The 19,602-nt window shown below is 34.8% G+C and overlaps 1 protein-coding gene across 8 annotated transcripts in view; it reads left to right on the forward strand.

The window, feature by feature from the left end:
- The window catches only part of LOC149563915 (Methyltransferase MT-A70 family protein), a 140,920-nt gene that overhangs the window by 34,924 nt on the left and 86,394 nt on the right, over positions 1 to 19,602 (forward strand). For all 8 annotated transcript variants that reach the window (XR_016364126.1, XR_016364125.1, XM_089827022.1 and 5 more), the window contains exon 2: positions 9,191 to 9,449. Coding sequence is in view for 6 of the 8 variants with exons in the window: in XM_089827022.1 (XP_089683148.1) it covers positions 9,191 to 9,449 (259 nt within the window). In the remaining 2 variants the exon portion in view is untranslated. The remainder of the gene's footprint in view (positions 1 to 9,190; positions 9,450 to 19,602) is intronic.

Here is a 19,602-nt window from a genome sequence, read left to right on the forward strand (position 1 = left end):
GTCCAAACATCCCATACATCCTTGTACTTGTCGTCTATCTTCTCTACTTGAGGAATGCGTTGTTTTGACTTCCTAGACTTTGGCCTAGAGCCCTCCATTTGATCAAGCATGCCCTTATGAAGCTTCCTAGTTGATGAGGTTTTTGCCTCAATTTTTTGTTTCTTGCCTCCGTTTTCGTCATTCTCCTTCTACCTCTCTCTCCCCGAGCTACTAATTTTTTCAATTACTATAATTTAAGGAATTCATAGGAAAAAAAGGCTTAGTAGAGAAACATAACACAACGTACTTGAAATTGACCACTTAATGTTGTTACCCCTTCTTTCACAAACTTTCGTTTGCTCCTCTTCTTTTCTAGATTAGCCCTCTGCAATTCTGCAATATGAGTTCTAAACTGATCGATGTCTTTGATGCAATCACTCATGTGAGCTATTTATTACTAGCACAATTGAGCATTCAATGTTTTGAAATTTGAAATGTTTAATATGACAATAATTGTCATTGTTGAGACTTGTTGTGTGATACACCAATGCATTCTAAGCTCGTGGCATTTATAAGCTTTTACATTTGATTGGTGAACCCTTTCATGTCTCTTTGATTTGTTTTATGCCACTTGGATAGTTTGCATCATCGATGAAAACTCCTTCGACCAACTATTCACATCGACGTAGCTCACTCTATTGATAAGCTCTTAAAAGACTTATTCTGAATTTATTAATTCCTTAGATGCCCTTTATTCTATTCACAACCGATCATTCAAGAAGCAAAGAATGTGTCATTCCAATGAGAAAGTCATCGGGGAAACTTATGTTGTCTTTGGGGCATTTTGTTTTTCCCTTTGATAGTTAAAGGTTGGTCAATGGACCTCTTTTGGAGACCTCTCCCAACTATCTTTCCTCTTTATTGGTGTAATTGCTGAAATCTTCCCCCGATGCCTCTTATCAGACGAACTTCTACCATCAGACCTTGAGATTATTTGTTCCACTGATAATACTAATTCCATTGATGAAACTCATTGATGGAACATTTATTGATGGAGTTTTGCCTTTTAGTATTGTATCATTGTGGTGGCATTTTCTGATGTCAGACACCCAAGTTCCTTATTCTCTTTTCTCATTGGTATAACCTATGGTGTTTCTCTCTAACATAGCATTATCGGTGTAGCATACACTATTGGAGAGTCCTTTTCTCCTAAAATTGACAGCTGTTTGTTTCTCCTTTGAAATCCATTGGTATACCTATTGCCGTAACTCTTATTTGCTTTTATTCCTCTTAGATCGGTATATCATACAAAGTGTTCCTCCAAAACATCGTTCGGCAAGTCCATTGCTGAGAACTTTCTTTTGTGAACCTCTTTCATCACTAAAACAAAAATATCCATTTGTCGATCATTGATGTGACTTGCATTATCAGTTTTGCTTCAAATTCTTCCTCTGATATTCTTTGCTTCTCTAATGACTGCCTTGCTTCCTCCGTTAGGGTACAAAATGTTCTATATCATGCCAATGTCTCCCTAAGCATCTTTACCATTTTTTTGTTTTCTCTATCGGTATAACTTTACTGCACTTTTGTCGATAGAGTAATGTAGTGAAATTGGAGGAAAATGTATGTTTCTCTCCTAATGTTGCTTTTGATATAAGAGTAACTTATGGGTAAAGGTGGACATTTCATCTAGGACAAGGCTACTATTTGTGTAGTGTCAACAAAATTTGGTTGATGAGTAGAATGGTGTGTTAGAGGAGATCATATGGAGTATCTAATGATGTTTTCTGATCAAAATTTGACAAAAAAATTTAGGTTCCAATTGTTCACATGAAACAACATATCTTCCAAAATTGATATCAAATGTAACATGTAAATAAACAATGTAGCACACATCTAGTTTGTTACATCCCAAATTTTGACTCAATTTAAAATGTTCATATAGCAGTAGAGGTTCACATGAAGTTAGTTGACAATTAAATTTGTTATAATGCTGCGAAATGGTAAGATGGTTAGTCATTATAATTTCATGTGAAGATAACATGCTAGTTGATTATTTATCATGAATTCATGGAATTGAAAAGGCGGTTAGCCGTTATGATTATTTATGATTAAATAACTTGTTATGGTAATATGATTTAAGTGTGGAGAATTTCCTTGTAGGAAGCACGTCAAAGCATTGTCAGAAAAGAATTGGGTACATGAGCATCACCATCACTGGGAAAATGGGTATGAATCGTGAATCACCGTGATTGAGGACTTAGTGACTTGAACATTAGGATACAATCGATGGAACCGCATGAGCTATTAAATAAACAATTTAAAACATTAATTAACTTAATTAAAATATAATGCGTACCTCAAAGGTTTTGATTGATCTTTCACTATGTTATTACAATATATACCTATGTACATACATAGATATAAAATAAAGTGACGCCATAATATTATTTTCTTTATAATAAAATGATGCCACATCACAAATATATCTACGTGCATGTAGATAGATATAAACCATAATTATTTTTGATTTGTAACCTTCAAATCTTCTTCCATCTTTTTATTCTTTTTCTTGCTTGAAACCAATTGAACATTTGGCACATTTATTTGGTGTCCAAGAGTCAAGATATTCATTTTATGTTTCGGCTTCTTGGAAACCAAGGAGACATGTTACCCTTTTATTGTGAAGTTGAGAGAGAGGCATATGAGATACACTCATTTTTCCCATCACCCAACTTCCCTGTTCAAGCATCTGACTTCCTTGTTTATTCACCTGACTCCATATTACCCGACTACACTTTCCTTAGCATTCGATACCTCTACAGTTACCATCTAGTAACCATTGCATTGTTTCTCCTTCCATGATTTCCCTGTTATACTTAAGTTCTGCTAAAATCGTGAGTAGTATTTATATTAGAGATTAGCGTTCAAGATCTTTCCTATTAAGAGTGATACGGGTTGTTGAGCAACCAGCAATGCTCCATTCTTTCCTACAGATTTTACCAGGTTATGTGATTAACCAAAAATCCAAACAATGCATTATAATTTCTCAATCAGTTATTATTGCAGTCTGATTTTTATAGCAGTAAGATACAATTCTGGATTATGAAGCAAATCATCTTTGTTTATAATATCATTAGTTAAGATGAATAAAAGCCAAGTATTCATTACATGATTTCATATTCATTTATGCCGTTGGAAGTCAGAATTAAATGATATTATTCTGCAATGCTAATAGCTATTTTTTTTCAGATCACAGAAATGTGATAAGCTAGAAACATATAATATTCTTTTATTAGTTGAGGATCAACAGAAAGAGCGGGTTGCTCTGAGATTCAAACACCTGGGACTCACTTGGCTATAAAGCCAAGGAAAAGGGTGAAGAGTTGAGAGAAAAGAATCTGCAATAACATGAAACAAAATCAGATGTGACATAACAATGTTTATTATTTTAAAAAGGAATCATTTAATAGCTCATGCATGATCATTTTTATTGTATTCTCCTGTTGTCAAGTCGAGTGGTGTGATTAGATACCAGAATACTCAATGGCTGACAAGGTGTTCCATGTCTATTTCGGGTAGGGAGGGCTTTTCTAGTTAAACAAAGTGTGGGGATAAGTTTAAGGTCCGCGGTTGGGAGGTTAAGCCCCTAACAATGTTTCCCCTCTCCACAAGATATTAGGACGTGCATCTAATAAAGATAAATTGAGCATTCAAACAATTATCGGTAACAAGTATTTTTACTTTTATGATATTCATACAAGTAGAAGATATCATGGATTAATTTATATCGTTGAATTCAGTTATCTCCTTTGATGTAAGCAATATTTCTCGTCAATGTAATTGGTAACTAGTTAGATCGAATGATCTTCCAATTGAATATGGAATATATCTATAGGATTGTTATTTCAGTCTTTCATTTATATTAGAATAATGATTATGAGCGTATCTTCTAGTCTTATGTTATTGCCACAGTTAGCAATGGGAAGAAAAGAATTGATGCAGTGGTATCTGATGCCCTAAGTGATACAGTGATATTTGACACCCTAAATGATACAGTGGTATCTGATGCCTTAAATGATCCAATGGTAATTGATGCCCTAATTGATACAGTGGTATCTGACTCCCTAAATGATACAGTGGTACTCGATGCCCTAATTGATACAGTGGTATCTGATGCCCTAATTGATATAGTGGTATGTGATGCCTTAAATGATCCATTGGTAATCAATGCCCTAATTGATATAAGTGGTATTTAATGGAATCGTCATTTGATTTTGATATAGTGGTATTTGATGGTAATCATCATTTGATCCTAAGTGGTATTTATGGACTAACATGGGTGTTTGCAGAAGCATCCCTAGATTGATTTCGTTTTCAAATACCATGGTATGTAAATTTTGATTTTCATAGTAAATTCATTGATGGTATTTTCAATTCTTAGTTATGAAATTTTGTTTAACTGTTTGTAACCGTTAATCTCATTCACATGGACGTAACTGATATAACTGTCTTCCTATGAAAATGAAGTAATAACTGTATTTCTTTGATATGTTAGTTGTTAATTAAGACTTGGGAAAAGTGACTGCTACATAGTTGTCCCAAAAAACTTAATCCAATGCAGATCTTCATATGCCACGATAAGACCCATAACATCTTAATTCAATCTCCAACACAAGTCCAAACCAAAAAATACAATCCAAACAAGAAAACTAAGTGAGTTGGTGGGAGGCCAACACAAGTCGCATTGTTGAGAAATATAGCATCACAAGTTCTCTTGGGGAGAAAACCAACACCCCTAAAAATTTATTTGAGATTGTGTACAAACTATTTGATTTTGAACATGTCCTCCAAGTTGGAAAACCAAAAACAACATTGTGAAGCATTTTCTAGAGTGATCCCGATAGACAACCAAGCTGTCAACAAATTGCAACTACTAACATCAGTTGCAATTCTGAGGACCTATGAACATAGGAGTGCAACATCCACAAAACATAAACATTATATCCATAATGGCAAGCCATCATTGCCAAATATGAAGGGAAGGATAGCATTCTCTCATACGGATTGAAAATATTATGATAAAATAATGAATATGTTGTAGTTGTATTAAACAAAGGAGATGGAAGCTCCTTATATAGATTTACCAAGATAATGTTTCTAAAAGAAACAATTGTGAGCTAAAGACAGAAATAGAAACTACCTAATAAACAAAAGACTAACTAAGATGACCAATAAAGAAACATTATAATATTCTAATACCCTCCCTTAATGGTCATTGTCTAACGATTGTCTTTCGGTCACAGATTCTACAAAACATTTTGCTATTGCTAAGATCCTCCCTAGATCTGCAAAATGTTAATGACTAAGAAGCCAAAATCCGCCAAAAAATGAACAGAGAAGGGTGCCCCCTTTTTCAGAATGCTTTGCAACAAGAGAAAAGAATCTGCCATTGAGATGATTCTCCTTCTAACCCTCCCATAATTAGTAAAACATTTGACTTGAAATCATCATAAAATATCCAACCTAATGTTGGATAACAAAGTTCCTAACTGTAGACAAAGACAAACAATGAGAACAACTAGCATGAGAACAATGCTAAATTGACAAACCCTCCAAAGTTTGCAAATGAGTATGATGCCTCAAAATAGACTGCAAGAAGAACAATTTTTTTGGAGAAAAATCGGAAAAACCAAATATGATTTTTGAGGTGAAAAATCAATCAAAACCAAACAGAATCCGAGACACAAATAATAGAATACAAAACTTCGTGTTTGAGGAAAAATAGTAAGACCCACTCGATAATTTTTGAGGAAAAAATTATAAACCGATAAAAGAATCTCACACAACTTTGCGAATTAGAGTCAAAAATTTTTTTGGAGGAAGAAAATATGAAAACCCAATAGATCATTTTTTTAAGGAAACAATTATGAAAACCCGTTAGAAATTTTTAAGGGCAGCAAAACGCGAGACTTTGCATGGTAAACCAGCACATGCAAGTACATGCAACAAATATGCAAGTACATGCAACCCTAAAAAATTAGACTTTTCTTGCAACCAAGAAATCGTGCGATCAAAGCCCTTAATGAGGCTTGCAATTTCCAGCAAAAATCCTCAAAGACGAACCACAAAAGTTTAATAAAATACCTCTATCGATTTTAATTTCTAAAAATTGAAAAGCAAATTTTTGGAAAAAATTCTAGATCAAAAGAGGCTCAAATTTTCCTTCAAAAATTTGCCAAATTTTATGGAATCCCATTGACCTGCTTTGATACCATATTATGATACAATAATGAATGTGTTATAGTTGTATTAAACAAAGCAAATGAAAGATCCTTATATAGATTTACAAAGACGATGTTTCTAAAAAAGAAAACCATGAACTAAAGACAGAAATAGAAACTACCTAATAAACTAAAGACTAACTAAGATGACCATTAAAGAAACATTATAATATTCTAATAGAAAATACTCTTTCCTACGTATTCCAACTTCTGATCTTGTAATATTTCTGAAACAACACAGCCTCAAGAGAAACACCAAAGATCATTGGAACATATTTAACACATATTTTTGCACCTTACAATCATTAGTGGCAACACAAACTTATATGCTAACAATCACCCCCTCTGTCATTATTGGAACAACAACGAAAAATACCATCAATACACAACTCTCTTTCAAGGTATATCTTTCCACGAGTCTTTCTCCTACTGTATCACTCTCCCCTTTGACATCAAGGAAAACAGGCGCAACTCATCAAACTTCTCCCACTTGTGGATACATCTCTTACGTCTCTCTCCTTGAAGTGTATCTCTCGTTTAAATTTATGTAAAACTAATTTGCAACTAGGAAACCACAAACATCCCACTTCCTTTGGGAGCAGCCACAACATCAATCTAGGATACAAAAGATAGACTTTGAATCTCCTCCTAAAAAGATGCACCACTTTATGCATCGAATGAGAAGTAGGTGGGACAATAACCCCTAACTTTTGCCCGAGATACCAAAAAAGTATCCTTGGATAGTGCCCTAGTGAATTTTTTTGCAATCTAGTCCTTTGTAGTCACATATTCTAATTTGACTTATTTCTCTGCAACCTTCTCCCTTAAAAAATCATACCAGATAAAAATGTGTTTATTCCTTGAATCCATTACCAGATTCATTGAAATATTAAATGCACTTGTATTATCACAAATGATTATAATAGTCTCATCATACATCACCTTGATATTCTCTTTAGTGTGTCAGCTACATCACTTGAGGTAACAAGATGCTGCAACAATATGCTTTTGTTGTTGATAATGATATTCTATTTTGCTTCTTGCTCAGCAAAGAGACTGATCTGTCTACCAAGAAAAACGCTCCACCATTGACACTTCTATCATCAACTCATACAACCCAATTAGTCTTCAGAAAGAAATCTTCCTCCTTATACTGCAAATCAAAATATATAGTCCCTTTCAAATATCTGAATATACTTGTCACCTTCTTATCATGAGATTGCTTACGATTCGCATGATATCTTGCAGCCAAACAAACTTCATCCGTAAAATCAAGTCTTGAAACAATTAAAAACCATCCATTAATTATAGAATTATATACAGTCTAATCCTCTTTTGGAGATTCCACATTTTTTCTTAACTGACAACCAGTAATCATGGGGTAACTTACTAGTTTACATCATGGCTGTAGAATCTTCTAGGACTTATCTTAGGCATACACGTAGGAAGGTTGACTGGTCACTGATATAGACTATTTCGGGCCTTACTCTTCTAGGTTCTAGTTTTTATTTTGATATATATTTTGAACTTTTGATTCCACAGATTTCATATCCATGAATATTGTAGGCATTTGATAGTGGCACTATTTATATTTCTCATTTGTTATTTAGTTTATCTTATTTCCTTCAGAATTTTGTGTTTATACTTATGTGATCAATGTAAACTTGTGTATGTGTTGAAAGTAGCTTCTATTTATCTCAGTTATTGTGTCTTTAATGTTAATTTATTAAATGATGTGTGAACAAAGTTTTAAATCCTTAAAAATCTTTAAATTTAATGGGTTTTTCAATTTGCTGAGTCTGAGACTGAGTCAACAGTCAACTTTCCAAGTTTGAGGGGAGTCTGAGTCTTGTAACACTGTTTTAACTATCAAGAGATCGACACCTCTTTGTAGACCTTTTTGAACACTATTTTTTAGCAATTGCTTTTAGCTAATGTAGGGGACATTTTAGAGGAAATTAAAGGTCTGCCACTTGCTTATTGAAGAAAAAGATATACACATTCCCTACTTGCAAAATGTAATTGCTAGCCTTCTCTTTTGTCATTTGTGTGCTGAAGCAAACAGAAAAAATGGAAGCAATGACTGAAGGGTTTGATAAGTTGAAAAAGGTTGTAATTCAGTGCGAAAAGTTACTGGATACAGTTAATGGAATGCTTTTTTCTGGCTCTGTGAAAAATATAGATTGCAGATTTTGTCAAAGATTACACTGAACTTGCTCCCCAGCAAAACGATTTGCTACTCAGTTTAAAAGCTTCATTGAAACCAATGTAAGAGGACTCTGGTTCAAGATGCTCTTCAAGCCTCCCATCTCCTCGTCTATTTCTTAAAAGCTTAAAAAATTCTTTGAGGGAAGAAGTCCTATCTGTCCTTAATGAATCTTGCTTGCAATATACTGCAGCAGCATGCTTTGTTAACTGAAACATAGTGAATCTAAAATATTAGTAAATGCTGCAATCAAACTCAGATTTTTGCATCTTTACATAGCCCAACTTACATATGCTGAACACATTTTTGTCATGCCCATAGGCCATATTTAACACTCATTGAGGGTGATTATTCTTAACTTCTCTTCTATGTTTCAGATTGTCCATTTTGTAGGAAGTGTTTCTCCTGTAGACCTTACTTTTTGCTATTAATTATCTTCGTCTTTTGGAAAATACGAGCATGTGGAGATTGGTTCCTCTCCCTGCCTCCCTTCTGTTTATTTATTTCAGATTTGTAATGTCTGCATATTGTTTTGTTGCTTTATGTAAGTTGCTTTCATTACAGGAAGTGAGTCCTTTCTTGTCAGATTTATTTCAGATTTGTAATGTCTACGAGCATGTGGAGATTGGTTCCTCTCCCTGCCTCCCTTCTGTTTATTTATTTCAGATTTGTAATGTCTGCATATTGTTTTGTTGCTTTATGTAAGTTGATTTCATTACAGGAAGTGAGTCCTTTCTTGTCAAGCGCTTATGAAGCTTTTCTCAAGGAGCCCAATCTATTAAGCATCCTCTATTCTTTGAAGGACAACACAGTATATGGAAAAGCTGATAATGCCTCAGTGGATAATGGACAAGAAAATGACGCCTTAGTTGATAATCAAGAAGAAATTGTTCCTTCTTTGATTGAATTGGGAAAGTTGTGGCAGGCTCCACTATTTGAAATATCATTCCATAGCCAAGAGAGAGAAGAATCAGTCCAAGGTAATATTTTAGTTTGTTAGGATGTTCAGTCTTACCTTCACATTTTCTGACATGTAGGATATATTATTTAGCTTCTTTCAATCAAGAATTTTCAAAGTTGTGTCCTACCATTTTATCTCACTTCTCAGTAATCATCCCTTTGTCTGTTCCAACCTTTTAATGTTCACATAACAAAATTGTTTGTTTGTGTCACATATATAGAAACATAATAATCTCATTGAAGGTACAATTGTATGCACATGAATCATGGTTTTTATATTCCATCATAAAGCACTAGGTGTAGTTTAAAACTTTAAAGAATGTTACAGACGTAGTTCAAACTATTGTTATTGGCAACTTATCTTCGAGGGCAAAAGAAAATATTGGGAAATATCAGAGATAGATTAGAACCTTATTGGGAACATAAAAATGGCTTAAATTTAATAAGAAATGCAATTTTTTGCAAAATTCGAAGGAGGTTATGCATCTAATGAGTAAACAAACCAAACAAGCTAATCCTATATATCTATGTGTGTGTGTGTGTGTATGAATAAATGGAAATAGGGTACAAAGTCGCATCCTATTGTGGAATATTTATGGCTAGTAGCCATAGTCTAATAGTTTGAACACTAAAGTAAATTAAAAATAACTAATTGTCTTTGTAAAACTATAAGCAATAACAAGTACAATATCAAAATAGTCTACATTTTTCTCTTTCCCTTTCCAATAGTTCTAGTAATAACTACTAGAGTGGTAGGGGGTCTCGCCCCTAGAAGTCCGTTGTGGCTGTGGTTGTGCCTCCTCCGTCTGCACAACTGGCTGTGATTTGACCTCCATCCTGCATGTAGATGGTGCTGGAAATGACTCCTCATTATCTGAATCCTCAATGCCCTTTACCTCCTGATTATCATCTAATCCCACTGCAAATCCACCCTCCTCCATAGCCTCCCTCTCAAAATTGCAGATCTCAGCCTCTATGAGTAATGAAGGCTGCTCCTGTAATGTCCAATCATAGTAAGGATCTATGTCATCCAAATCAAGTGGACTAGTTGGTGTTCCCTCTACCTTTCTTATGTGCAACCGAAGATTCTATTGCACAAAAACAAGGTCATTAAGGTGTTTGTGTGCTAACTTGTTCTTCTTCTTTGTGTGAATGGCCTTGAATAAGCTCCAATCACAGTCACAATTGGATGAACTACAAGGCTGGCATAAGATTTGAAGGGCAAGCCTTTGCAAGCTTGGGACTTTTCCACCCCAATTTCGCCACTAAGCATTTGCAAAATAAATATTAGAAAGTTAGAAAGTAAGGTTAAAACATATTTTAGTAACTTAGTTTTGATCTACTTATCATGCATGTGAAAGACTCCAAAAGTCCAAATATTGTACTTGGGGTTTGAGTGTTTCTTCCTCTTTGCCAAGTCCAAAGAGAATAGCTAGCCCATTGCACTCTAGTTGTAACATCCCCTACTAGTGATAAGGATTTTCTTTATTTTAAGAATTAATAAATAAATGAATTTTATTATCTGATGTATAAATAAATTGTATTCGATTATATTATTTTAGGAATTTTTAGTATTTAATAAATAAACAAGTAAATAAATAAGTGAATTATACAGGCAAACATTTATTAATAATAACCCAAGAATTATAATAATCAATATTATAATCATACTTAGGATATTAAGAGACACAAGTTACAATTACAAAGAAAGAAATTAATATGATAACAATGATTAATGAAAAATGAATTAAACTAGCGGCTAAGTGCTAGCTCTAAATAAATTATGAAACATAGATAAATTATATCTACTTCAAAACTCAATATGATAGACTACACACGAGTCAAAGTACTCCAACATGGGCGAGAGAACTAACATGTCCACGGTGGCTAATTTGATTAAGGCTAAAAAACTGATATTACCAAGTGGAAACCAAACTACATCTCACACGACTCTTCCCATCACGTCGATTAAGTCAAGACAACAAGTATATAAGAACAGATGATGGTATTTATAAAGCATCGAATAGGAAAACAATAAAATACCTCTCTAAGTTGAAACAGAATCAATAGGTTCCAAGAGCAATATTGTGGTGGTGCAGATCATTAAGTCGCAATTACTGATAGAATCCCAAACTAAAATAAGTATCGTTGCCTAGTATAAACAGACAAACTTAAGAGTATAAAAATACTTGTAATATACTAAGGTAAGCATCCCACACCCTCTGTCATTAATATTAATTTGGCGAATAATATCATACTCACTAAAATTTGGAGTTAGAAGAATAAGGATATAGTGGAGGACTGTTTAAACAAATTGATAAGTCATTCAAAGATGGGTAAGGATCAGCATCCCCGGAAGATACCTTGAGGATTGACCAAGATGGGATTAAGTTGCCTTGAGTTTATTCCAAGATGGGATTAAGGGCTTGGATCAATAGAAACCTTGAGGAAGGCCATTGATGTTGATTTCACAATCCACTATAGCCCAACATTCTTCCTAATTCATTAATATAATTGAAATACTTTAGATTCTTTAATTGACCAACAAATTAATTCTAGATTATTTCTTATTAAGTTATACATAATGGATTTACACATAGACGACTCATTAGGGGACATTACATCGGTACACTTCAATCTTAGCTACAATGAGGTCTCTCACCTAAATTTCTGGTACCATCTTTTGCATGTTAGAAGCTAGGGTTGCCATTGCACCAAAATATCGACCTGTCAATGCCTGATACAACCACTAGACTTATAGAACACAGGAGGCGGTTAAGCTATGTCACGAATCACAAAGGGAACGTTGGTGGTTAGTCCAACAATCCCCCCCTTAGCTTTGCCCGAGGAGATTCGAACCTGTGACCAAGCTCTAATACCACTTGTTAGAAGCTAGGGTTGTCGTTGCACCAAAAGATTGACCTGTAAATGCCCGATACAACCACTAGACTTATAGAACACAGGAGCCAGTTAAGCCATGTCACGAATCCCGAAGGGGAACATTGGCGCTTAGTCAAACATTACATGCATTTAATGAGGCCCCCCATGACCTCTCCACTACAACTTGCCTTGGATGGCGAGAAGCTAAAGTGAGGGTTGAGAAAGTACCCTACCACATGAATGGGTTGGTGGAGCTGATTGTTCCAGCTTTTGCCAATAATTTCCCATATGGGGTCAAACTTGAGGCTGTCCGTCTTGTTGCAATTTTTGATAGCCTCTTTGGCCCTATCCATGGCGTCATAAAGACACCCCAATGGGGTTTGATCCCAATCTACCAAGTGGAGAACTCTAACCAAGGGCTCCGCCACCTACAATTTAAAGGCAGAAAGATTATCATCAATTATTAGATACTAGAATTACAAATTCATAATGAAAGAAATTGATTCTTGAATACAAAGAAATTAAATATTCAACTCTTGAAGTTTCCAAGTTACCTTGACAATTTCTATAGCAATTTGTGCAAATTGGTTGTTGAAGATGATGTATGCAACACTTTCTCCATCAGGATTATTTGAGTACCTTGAGTCTAGCCATGCTTGATTCACAAACATTTGCTTCAAAGTGGTCAAAGAAGTAATACTTTGCAATGTTAAGAAAACTGTTACGAATCTTGTGACTTCCGCTCTAACCAACTCCTTCTCTTGGGCACGTTCTCTCATCAAACAGAAAACCCAAGGGTGATTGTAGATGTATTTTGTTATCTTTTTGGCATCCTCTACAACCGGTCTCACCCAATTCAATTTTCCTATGTCCTCCGAAAGAAGGTCAAGGACGTGTTGCACAAAGAGACCAAAACAGTGTACTATATTTTTCTTGGAGGATCCTACTCACTCCCACAAATGCCGTTGCATTATTGGTTATGATTTGCATGACATCATCAATCTCCACCTCCATCACAACTTGCTATACCGTTAGAGCCAAAGTTTTAGCTGTCTTTACCTTGTTGGAGGCATCCAAGGATTTCAAAAAGACTACTAGATCCTTGCAAGTGTTGATGTTATTGTAGCTATGGTCAAATTCCTTCAAGCTGACATAAATGTTATAAAGGTTGTGATAATATAATTATTATGGTATAATAATTGTATTGATAATATCATTATTGAGATAATATGATTATATTATAATATTATTGTGACATAATTATTTATTATAATATAATAATATAATGATGTTAAATTAACATAATATAATAATTTGAACTAATTAATTGGGCCAAGAGTGGCGACACTTGGTGAAGGGGCACCACCAACATATATAAAGGAAGATCAAATCTTCCTCTTGGCAATGAAGGGATATACACACCTGCAGACAATAGAAAATCAACACGGTATCTGAGTGGGTTCTCCTTGAGCCTATGATTTTTCATGAGCAACAGGTTATACTTGAGCCTAATTTGAAGAGTCTCTTATATAGAAGAATACGGAGAAATAAGTATTTTCAGATTCTAAAATATTTAATTTTGATATTGAATATTGCTAATCAAAGGATATTAAAAGGGAGCTTGGTATAATGAGTGAACAATCAAGGTGCTTGAAATTATTGATTATTCATCAAGAGGAACAAAGCTATGTTTTCCACAGACAAAATTTGCTAGTTTCAGCACCGGAGAATATTTGTACCATGCATTGAACTCCATATTATTTGATTAATAGTTCTTTGTGTGGGGGCCGCTGGATACTTTAATATAACCAGTTTTCAGAATATTATTTAACAAGAACTAATAAGGTTTGTATTAAAAAAAATTGTATTTCCACAGCCTTATGAAGATTATTTAAGAAAAAGTTTCTCACTTGGATTTAAAACAGACAGCTCATAGGATTTGGCTTAAATTTTATTAGAAGCAAATATTAATATTTGATGTTCGCCAAATAAATTTGCTGCAGACTTTGAAATATCACAGATCTTCATTATGTTGGCATTGGGTGATTTTATTATTAGTTTGGAAACAAATAGATTATTGACGGGAACATAAATGAAGCTATTTTTATGGTACGAGTATCATTTATGCATGAATGAATTGATGAAATGATACAGATCATGGGTATTACTGTGAGTATAATTGCTGAGTGCATTTACTTTTTGCTGTTGGCTCTTCACATCCTAGCATGATTTCTACAGAATGGCCCAGAAAATTCAATTGAATACTCTTAGTATCAGTAAAAACCTAGAATATATATCAAATCGATCTGTGGTTAAAATAAACTAAAAAACTCTTGTTAATCTCTGTGGAAGGGTAATATTCTCCATATTGATAACGTTGATGAAAACACTTTGTTCGGGCATCATATATATATATATATATATATATATATATAGAGAGAGAGAGAGAGAGAGAGAGAGAGAGAGAGAGAGAGAGAGAGAGAGAGAGAGAGAGAGAGTTGTATTTGAAATATTATATTTTAATGGTGGCCAAATAATAAAATAATATTTCTGTTTGCAAATTTGCAAATATGCTATAATGTCATGAAGTTAATAGTTGACCAAATAATTAATACCTTGACAGAGATGCATTCATCTGCAATAGTCTTTACCATTGTCGTCATTCGGATCTGAGAATAAGGAAATGTTCACCAAATTGTGTGCAGCAGTTCCTGCTTGCCATCAATCTTGCCTTTGATATTGATCAAAGGATAAGCAGCTTACATAATACCAGAATACCTCTTCAATCACAAGTTGAATATTCTGTAAGTGATCAGATAGAGTTAGATGCATCAATAATGAAATATATTGCCATGGCTAAGAGATTGGTGCACACAGTCATCCCTTTCACATCTATTGTTTGAATGTAGCGCTATATTTAAAGTTTGATTGTGTTGTACAGGTAAGAGAGCCAAGTATGAGTGTGCCATACAAGTTGAAACAAAGCTGTGATATGGAAGTTTGTTGTATGATAAGAGCCAATGTGTCATATGTTTGTGGGGAGTAAAGACTTGTTGAAAGAGGGGCTGTATGGGTACAATAGTTGTACAAAGAGAAAAACAGTGCCAAATTGTATATTGCAAATTACAAACATAAAAATAAAAAAAGTGGATGGTGATAACTTCAATTTGTCAATCAGATCTGAATGGTTAAGTGAAAAGTATCTGTCAATAATTATTGGTGGAATGGGTTGGAGAGACTACAATCTTGAATTTTTGTTTTGTTCAAGCCTTATTTGATTAGTTGTGTGGAAGAGGATAAATAAGAAGGCTGCCTATATATATAGAACAGATTGTAGAGTCTGATTTATATCAGACTTGGACAGTGGGGGTCAAGCATTGCGTAAGACCTTAATGCATACCAAAAAGATTCTTGATATTAAGATCAGTACTGGAGGAGTCTTATGTAGATCTTATGGTAAGGGCTTAATTAGCAGTCAAGGCCATCTGTGTGGATGAGAAGATGAGACTCAGCTACAAGACTAACTCAATGGGTACCAACAATAAAGAGATAAATATTTTACACTTGTATCCCTGTATAATGTCCAGGACTTTTCTTTGAGTTATTAATTCATGCCATAACATTGGGATAGTAAATCTGTTATGCATCTAGTAACTGGTATTTCCCTTCAGGATAATTTAGTTCTGTGAACTATTTGTAATCTCTCTCTGAAATGTTTTCAGAATGGATCGATGAGCTTAAGAGATTGCATTTGAAAGGGAGGAAGAACTTGATAATTGTTGCCATGAGACTAAATTGGTGGTTGAAGATGTTTCTTCAAAGAGGAGAAACTCACATTCAGAGCGAGTTTGACAAACCAATAGAGGCAACCTTGGACAAGGAGGTCCAGAGATGTATGTAAGAAATTGAGCTCCAAAGGGAGAGTACTGCAAGGGGTTTTCGTTCTAATCTCAGGATGGGCAATTCCAGTCCAGTCTAGGACTCGATGTTATGATAGTAGGTCCAAGGTGGTCTTGGATCCAACACTTTCAGCCATATGTGAATCATAATGGACGATGAGAGTCTCTTGAAGTGAGATATCTTCCATGTTTGGGATCATGTGAGTTGAGTATGCTTTCGTGACAAAGGGAGAAGCTAGAGGATCTACTTTAGTGGACTTTTAAGGATCTTGGTCAGATAAGTTCAGAGGGAGTAGACCATGTGGAGATGGTTTTTGTAGTGATCAAGAAGCTGTAGAAATCAGAGGACTATGATTCATTGGATGGAGCTCCATATGACTCCTAACTAGTGATATTCTTGATAGATGGATATGTGGTGAGCTTGGGAATCATCAAGGCATGCAGACTCCTCCCTCGTATTTCATTCAAGGCATGCAGACTCCTCCCTCGTATTTCATTCAAAGCATTTGGAGATCAATAATGACTATATTAGATATGGTGCAAATAAATGCTATTTAGTTGAGGCACATTAGCACTAATGACCAAGCGGATATTCTCACCAAGCCTCTTGTCAAAGTGAAGTTTGTACATTTTTGAGATAAGTTTGGATTTGTGGATAACAAAGCCCTTGCTAAGAGGGAGTCTTAACATCAACGATTCTTTGAGATTTACTTAATGAATTCTTCTTTGTAAATAACTTTGAGGTACGATCCTTGTATGCATTTTTCCCTTAGACAGGGAAATTTGAGATATCAACCCTTCAAGCATTTTTCTTCAAGTCAAAGAAACTTGAGGTATCGACCCTTGTAGTATTTTTCTCTAGGATGGAGAAATTTGAGGTGTCAACCTTTGTAATGCATTCTTCTTTGTGAGGGAGAAGTTTGAGGTGTCAACCCTTGTAATGCATTCTTCTCTATGCCGAAGAAGTTTTAGTTGAAAGCTCTTGTTTCGCCCTTTGAGAGTAGCTATAGTGGATCACCCTCTGAGAGTAGTCACGTTGAATGTCATATGAGTGATTCCATTACTAGACACTCATGTTGAGTCACCCTTTGAGAGTAGCTATGGTGACCGTCGTCGTAAAATGATGCCATCACATGAGCAATTCTGTAAGGAACACTTGTGTTTGCATTTTACATTCGTGGGAGCAACCATGATGAAGCCACCCTCTGGGAGTAGCCATGGTGAACATTATATGTGAGTTATTGAGAAGGTTTCCTCCCTAGCTAAGAGGTAGTGTTGATGTTATTGTAGATATGGTTGAATTTGGTGAGGCCGACATAGGTTTATAAAGGTTGTGATAATATAATTATTATGATAAAATAATTATATTGATAATTATTGACAATATAATAATATACTATATAATAATATAATATAATTATTTAAACTAATTAATTGGGTCAAGAGTGGTGACACTTGTTAAAGGGGCATCGGCAACATATACTACGGAAGATTAAATAATTCTCTTGGCAATGAAAGAATATGCACACCTACAAACAATAAAATGTCAAAAAGAAAGAACCAAAAAATTGACGATGGTATGATTTTTTCCATCCATCCATCGATATGAAAGTATGGTGCAACCAAATTATTTCCATTGTAATTTTTGTTCTTCTACCACATCTTTGGCCCTAGAAACAACATCTTTGATCAACCTACAAGCACGAAGCGAAATTAACATTTAGTACACAATTTTGATTAAAAAAAAATTACATTCAACAAAAACAAATAAATTTGTAAAGCATTTAAAAATTAAAACAAGTAAACTAGCCTCCTACTCAAGTGTGCAGGAGTAGGCACCTTGTATTCTTTTCCCGCCACATAAATTCCCGTCTTAAATTCAACCAATAGGGACTTGCTGCAACATTGAAGGGGATGTTGAAATACAAAGAATGGCACATTGAAAGCCAACTTGCTAATGCACATCATTGTTCCTGTTAGAAATAGGGAGTACTGAGATGTGTGGGTGTGGGGGTGGGGAAGGCGGGGGTTGTCGTCGGTAGAAATTGCGTATCGGCCGACGGGTCCCTTCAGCAAGGAAATTGTGTATCGGCCGACGGGTCCCTTCGGGGAAGTATTGTTATGTAGCCGACGGGTAAAACAGTTTGTAACGGGTATAATGTACTTGGCCAATGGATACCTTCGGGAAGGTTCGTCGGAAAGTATTTATAACCCCTTAGGGAAGCATTGGGAGGAGATCTATCTATGGAAGCATAATGTACTGTTGGCATATGCGAATAATAATAATAGTTATGCTATTGCTGTTCGGTGCTCGTGTCTATTTCCTGTGTGTGTTGCTTAATTAATCCATACGGTAAACAGGGGTGAATCAGTATTCCACAACTTTTTACCCAAATATGGATATCAGATATTAACCTTAAACTTGTATAAATGATTAAACTGAAAAACAATAATAAGCAAACTATAAAGAAACTCAAAACACCATAGTTTGTTAACTAGGGAAAACTTGGCCAAGGGAATACCCTGGTGGGGATAGTGCCCACAAAATGATCAAGTAATCAAAAGTACCTTGTGAAAAGTGTTGACCTTATTAGGTGTCTATTACATACATATAGTGTATTTGTCCTGTTAGAGGACTAGACCTTGTTAGAGGTGTCAAGCCTGTGAGGAGTTATATTACAAAATGGCGAGCTCGTTGTTGCTCTTACAACAATATACAACTTTACAAGTAGTATAGAGAAATACCAAAACTTTGACTATGCTGATATCTTGTATATCTTATTAGTCCTTTGTATCCAATCGTGCATATAAACCTTTTCTCTACTCTGACAATCATAATAGCATCTAACCAACATTAATAAAGTACGCATATCACAATCATAGCATAACATTACTACCTTTTTTTTCTTTGCTAAACAAAAATTTCTTCTTTTATACTATTTTTCTTGTTTAGTCGGCCTTGTACTTGCCACATATTACCAAAAACATAATATTACTTTCTGCTAGCTGAGGGTTAATATCTATGATGTCATCCCTAGCTTGTTAAGTTCTTGATTTGATAAGTTAAATCAATTCTCCTTGACCAAAATTATCATTTTGTGCCATATACTCTGTTTCTGCAATAACAAACTGCCCATAGGATTTCCTTCCAAAACTGATGTCAATCATCAAATTAAGTTAAGCGGTTTTAGACATAGCATCTAGACTGTCTATAAAATCATCACTCAAAATTGTAGCCCTATGCCAACTTTCAGTGAAGCTCGCCAAAACCGTCTGCTTGTACACTACTTTCATGTCTGATACTTTGACAATTTCTTAGATGATTATATCCCAAACTTTCTATATATATTGATTCTTAAGTGACCTTACCTCTGCATATAGTTTCTATTAATGA

Source organism: Cupressus sempervirens, chromosome 4 (genome assembly GCF_028749045.1).
Source record: "Cupressus sempervirens isolate cs-2001-9-10 chromosome 4, ASM2874904v1, whole genome shotgun sequence".
Taxonomy (NCBI): Eukaryota; Viridiplantae; Streptophyta; class Pinopsida; order Cupressales; family Cupressaceae; genus Cupressus; species Cupressus sempervirens.